We start from the raw sequence: 6,345 nt of genomic DNA, 5'->3' as shown, positions 1-6,345 counted from the left end.
AAATAATTAAAACACTAGGTTAGTGGGTTACCCACTTAATTTTAACGTGGAAATAGCATAAAAAATTATTTAAATGCACCTACAATTGTAAAAAAAAAAAAAAAAAAAAAAAAAGGTGAAAAAACTTTGTAGTAAGAATAGTTAAAAGAAATTTGGATAAAGACATGAATTATTTCACTAGAATAAAGAAAATAAAATAAAAATACAAATTTATTCTATTTTTTCATTTATGAATTGTTATTTAACAATAAAAAAGAATAAAAAAATTATTTGTATAGAAATCAAAACTCATTCTTGCTTAGATTCCTTCTTCTTCTTCTTCTTCTTCTTCTTCTTTTTTTGTTTAAAATCTAAATAGACTTGAATTTGACTTAAATTTCTTAGTATGTTCAAGAGTTTAGGTTGTTTATTTTGTAAGTATCTAAATTAAGTCTTAAGTTGTTTGCTTTTCTTAATAATTGAATCTTTGTTAATTGTTAAATCTATTTATTTTTACATATTAAAAACATCTATAAAATTAATTATTTTATTTCTTCTTATATTGATTTGAAAAAAAAACAATTTAAGATATTTCTAAATATCTCAAAATTTCATAATTTATTACCATAATAAAATTTTATAATAACTAATTTTATAATTAGTAAGAAATCGATAATTGAATAATACGTAAGGTTTCTAATTATGCTTGGTTGCTACAAAATTATTAGGAATTTTTAAGTAAATACTTGCTTTTATTTGGTATATCTTTAAATTTATGAATTTGAATTGAAATTTGTATTTGTGTTGTGAAAAAATCATCACAAAGAATAATAATACAGAGAAAAGAATAAGAAAATAAAAACAGAACACGCAACTATTTACTTGGTTCGATCTCAAGCTTCCATCCACAGGTGAAGATGAAGAAAAACTTTTATTATTGTCGAAAGAAATTACAATCTTAGATCTCTCAAATCCTGAAGTCTCAATTTATATAAAAAAGAGACTTACTATTTTGGTAATTTCTTTCTATATTTTTCTCCTAATTACAAAGAAAGATTTCATACAAGAAACTAAGTATATAATTGTGAAAGATAAATTTTCCTACAAGAAAATCTCATAATAAGACATTTCCTTTCAAATCTATTTACAAGAATATCTTCTATTAGTAAATTATCAATAAATTTCTTTGAAATTACTTCATTAAGATTTTTAACTTGGGAAAACTTATTAAATTCTAACTTTTTAATTTTTAAATTTAAATAAAATATTAATTTTAATGGACATTTAGATCAATATGAATTATATTTTGGATTTTCAATTAAAAATTTCCTTGGATTTAATGATTATTAATTTCTTTTAATTATTTATATGGTAAGAAGTTGAAAATTTAAATTTTATAATATATCATAAATTTATTTATTTTTATTAATTTTTTTTGTTTTTTTATATTACTTATTTTGAAAAATAAAAATTTATTATTACAAAATTAAATTTATGATTTAAAAAATATTTAAAAATATATTATAAAATAATATTAATATATGTTTAACTAAACTTGTAAGAATTGAATAAAATTTAAATATATATTTAATATACGTTAATTTAAGAATTGAATAATAAAAATTCTTTTCCTGTTTTTTTTTTTGTTCCTTTCTGAGTAGTTTCCAAGAACCCAAACAGAAAGCTTTATAAATTTTCTAATTTGCGGTGAAGGCACGGCAGGGGCACGTCTTTATCTATGATTTGAAAAGAAGATTCGAGAACGTAGCTTGGGGAACACGCAAAGAAGATAAGTCTACGCACGTCAGGATAGACTTTTCCCAAGGCCAAGCCTACCTCTACAACTATAAATATTAAATATTTCGGAACTCCTCTCATCTCATCATTCCAATATTTTCTGCGGTCTCTGAAAAGCGCTCTTCGTTTCCGGGCTTGTTCATCAACCATTCCCTTTCAAGGTTTGTTTTCTTTTCCGTTTCTTTTATTTTGCCTTTTATTATTCTTTCGATTCAAGATCCATTCTTGATTGACTTTTTATGTTTTGTGTGAATTTGTGTTTGTATGGTTGCTTTTTGGTATGAATGTTTCTGTAATTACCTGGAACAAAGATACAAAGCCAAGATTTTGAATTTTAAATCAAATCGCTTTACCAAGGAGAGATGCTTGGAATCCACGCGATTTGAATTCCAAGTTAAGCCTCAATTTATTCGAATGCTTGTTTTGAACGTATTGATCTTGGTCTTATTATATGATGATTTTGCTTTAACCCTAAATGAAAAGGGCTTTGTTAATTTTAGGGTTTTTTTTTTCAATATTAATATGATCATGCTTCTGTTTACAAATATAGATGTAGATTTGAGAAGAAAATATTTGTTTCATTTTGGGGGAGATTGTTTCCGATGCTAAAGAACCAAAAAAAAAAAAAAAAAAACCCATTTGCAAGGGGGTTTGGCAAATAATCTATTGCATGAAATGTAGAATTCTAACACTTGGGTTATTTTTGTTTTCGAGTGAGATTAGAATTGCGGCACTTTGGTATTTTTTTCTCCTTTTTTCCTTTCTCCCCATTTTTGGTGGATAGATTCTTGCCCTAAAGTTAATTTGAGTCTTGATAACATCTTCTAATGTTTATAGGATGCTTCTTATTATCTCCTTTTTTTTCCCTTCCCCTAGAACCCTGATCTCAAATCCACTTTGGACTTGAGTAGAATGAAATTGGAATAGGAGTCTCTTTCTACATCTGCACCAACTAAGCTACTATATCCAATTTCTCCCTTGTTTTACTTCACTTAAAAATCTACTTTGGACTGACTTTCATTGATGTATTTTTATTTTTATTTTTAACACCATTACCGAAATGGTATTATTCTTTGCGGTTTGATTTAGGACTCAATTCCAAGTGTAAAACCCATTTTCAGATTATTTAGGAAATAACCCTTGCAACTTTTATCATTTTGTTGTTTTAGCTTATAACTCATCACATTTTCTTGTGGCATGGCTTATTGTTGAAATTTCTCCCTTAGGATGTTGCCTATCTTCCTATGTAACATAACAGATGCAGATCTTTGCTTGAGGCTTGATTAGTGACAACATCTTCTAATATTTATTGGATACTTCTTATTATCTCCTCTTTTTTTAAACCCTGGAACCCTGGTCTCAAATCCACTTTGGACTTGAGTAGCAAGTGTAGGAGGAGTCACTTTCTGCACCTGCACCAACTAAGCTTCTATTTTCTAATTTCTCCCTTGTTTTACTGCACTTAAGTCTACTTTGGTCTTATCTTCACATATTTATTTTAACATTATTTTTGCGGTTTGATATGGGACTGAATTCCAAATATAAAACCCATTTCTTCGTCCATAGGATGTTGTCATTAACCCACCTTCCTATTGTAACATAACAGATGCAGATCTTTGTTAAGACCCTTACTGGGAAGACTATAACCCTTGAAGTGGAAAGTTCTGATACCATTGACAATGTTAAGGCGAAAATCCAAGACAAGGAGGGTATCCCCCCTGACCAGCAAAGGTTGATTTTTGCTGGAAAGCAGCTTGAGGATGGCAGGACTTTGGCCGATTATAACATTCAGAAAGAGTCCACACTCCACCTGGTCCTTCGTTTGAGAGGTGGAATGCAAATATTTGTTAAGACACTCACTGGAAAGACCATCACCCTTGAAGTTGAGAGCTCTGATACGATTGACAATGTAAAGGCGAAAATCCAAGACAAGGAAGGAATCCCCCCTGATCAGCAAAGGTTGATTTTTGCTGGAAAGCAGCTTGAGGATGGCAGGACTTTGGCCGATTATAACATTCAGAAAGAGTCCACACTCCACCTGGTCCTCCGTTTGAGAGGTGGAATGCAAATCTTTGTTAAGACACTCACTGGAAAAACCATCACCCTTGAAGTAGAGAGTTCTGACACGATTGACAATGTAAAGGCAAAAATCCAAGACAAGGAGGGAATCCCCCCAGACCAGCAGAGGCTCATCTTTGCTGGTAAACAGCTTGAGGATGGTCGGACCTTGGCAGATTACAACATTCAGAAAGAGTCCACCCTTCATTTGGTTCTCCGGCTGAGAGGTGGAATGCAAATATTTGTAAAGACGCTGACCGGGAAGACCATCACTCTTGAGGTGGAGAGCTCTGACACAATCGACAATGTGAAGGCGAAGATCCAAGACAAGGAGGGTATCCCCCCAGATCAGCAGAGGCTCATCTTTGCTGGTAAACAGCTTGAGGATGGAAGGACCCTGGCTGATTACAACATACAAAAGGAATCCACCCTTCACCTTGTTCTTCGCCTTCGTGGAGGTATGCAGATATTTGTGAAGACCCTGACGGGAAAGACGATCACACTAGAGGTGGAGAGCTCAGACACCATAGATAATGTGAAGGCCAAAATTCAGGACAAGGAGGGGATCCCTCCAGATCAGCAGAGGCTGATCTTTGCAGGGAAGCAGTTGGAGGATGGTCGGACACTTGCTGATTACAACATTCAGAAGGAGTCCACTCTTCACTTGGTCCTTCGTCTTCGTGGGGGGTCTGGGTTCTGATATTTGGTTGTGGTCATTCCTGTCTGTCTTTTGGGATATGTTTGATGTCTTATAGTGTGTGGATGCAGTTCAGTTGCTTCTGGCTGCTGATTGAAATAAAGAGTGGATGACATATTAGTACCTAAACCACTTGGTTAACTGCTGGTATGGATTATAAATTTATGCTTTCAAATGATGAGGACATCTCTTCTATATATTTGATGGTTGATTAGAAACTAAATATATATTACTAAAATGCCGTCTACACTTGATGTTTTTATTAGGAATGTTTTTTTCAAGAGAAATCATTTGGTGATTAGATATAAACTAAAAATATGTCTAAAAAATGTATTTCCATAATATTTATTTCTGGTTAGATTTTGTGTAACGAAAAAGTATGTCTTAAAAAAAAAAAATCATTTATCAAGTGATTGTTAAAGAATTATTCATGAAAAGAGGGGTGATCCTAAACTTAGGCCCCCTCCCAAAAGGCAAAGGTATCACAAACTATTTTTTTTATCAATCAAAGGCCTAATACAAAAGATAGTATCTTATAAGCCAACAACCTGCCCCTGCTTAGATTTGGTTAAAAACGAAACTGTGGGGCATTTGTGAGGATTTTGAAAAAGTTAAAAGAGTAATTTTAAAAAATATTTCGTAGAATATGAAAATCTTAAAAATAATCTCAAATCTATGGCAATTTTAAAATTGCGAGACAAATTTAATCCTTAAAATTGACAACTTTCAATTGATATTTTAAAAAATGTTATAGATTTGGAGATACTTTTGAAGCTACCATATCTTAATAAATATTAAAAAAATGATATTTTAATAAAAAAAAAAAATAGCCTTTGTGCCTTAACTCTGTATTTAAATAAATATTTTTAAAACTAGATCGGAATCAGAAAAATTACTGATTCACGGCTGATTAATTCACGGTTCATTAATTGGATCATAATCGAAATGTGGTCAACTTTCGGACATCATAAATATATATTTTATATATTATTAAAATTTAAAATTTTAATAAATAAAAATAATAAATTCTATCTGTACTAAATAAAATATGGAAATAATTCAAAATTTTTAATTACAATAAATAAGTCCACAAAAATCTCAATAAATTAAAATTTTAATAATTTCAATAAATTAAAATTTCAATGTGTAATAAATAAACAAAAAATGAAAAAATTATAAATATTAAATAGTAAACATAAAATTAAGACATTAAATATAAAAGATAAAAATTAAATTTAAAAATGGAAGTTTAAGATTTGAGATTTCATCCGCTTGGGCAATAGGAAGGCGTGTCGACAAGAGTTTTGGTCGTTTTTGGTGGGTTGGGGTAGGGGAAAGATTGGTTTTGGTGGTGGGGCAGGAGAATGACTGGTTTGCTTTGGACCTTTGGTTGGGGGAGGTTTGTCGGCAGGCGTCGGCGGCTGCTGCTAGAGCTGGGGCCACGCGGGGGTGGGGGAGGAAATTGGTTGAATCGTCCAGTTGGATTTTGATTCAATCATTTTTGGTCCAATTCACTAAATTAGACCAAAATCGTGACTAATCAGTTTGGTCGATTTTTAAAACCATATAAAAAATTTTTAAAAAATACAATATTTTAAAAACTATTTATAAAAATATAGTATTTTTTTAAAAGTATTTTAAAATCTATAATATATTTAAGAAATCCTATAAATTTGGAGAGATAATATTAATTGAGTTTGAAATTATCTTTTGAAAAAGATAACTCTATATCTAAACTGAAGTTGTCTTTCAAAAGAGAATTTTTAATTGATGTTATAAAGTGTGTCTATTTAAAAATATTTTTAAAAATATTA

General features: G+C 30.5%; 1 protein-coding gene across 1 annotated transcript; it reads left to right on the top strand.

Moving 5' to 3' along the window:
* Positions 1-1,833: 1,833 nt before the first annotated feature.
* LOC117930103 (polyubiquitin 4-like) lies at positions 1,834-4,728 on the top strand. Its single transcript, XM_034850564.1, has 2 exons — positions 1,834-1,937; positions 3,383-4,728. Exon 2 carries the CDS (start codon positions 3,383-3,385, stop codon positions 4,532-4,534), a length of 1,152 nt encoding a protein of 383 aa, XP_034706455.1. The 5' UTR covers positions 1,834-1,937; the 3' UTR covers positions 4,535-4,728.
* Positions 4,729-6,345: the final 1,617 nt, after the last annotated feature.

The sequence above is a fragment of the Vitis riparia genome, chromosome 14 (genome assembly GCF_004353265.1).
Source record: "Vitis riparia cultivar Riparia Gloire de Montpellier isolate 1030 chromosome 14, EGFV_Vit.rip_1.0, whole genome shotgun sequence".
Classification (NCBI taxonomy): Eukaryota; Viridiplantae; Streptophyta; class Magnoliopsida; order Vitales; family Vitaceae; genus Vitis; species Vitis riparia.
This window is presented reverse-complemented; position numbering and strand designations above follow the sequence as displayed.

What these genes read in the sequence shown, in the direction of transcription:
- LOC117930103 (XM_034850564.1), top strand. Translation starts at nt 3,383, where the DNA reads ATGCAGATCTTTGTTAAGACCCTTACTGGGAAGACTATAACCCTTGAA.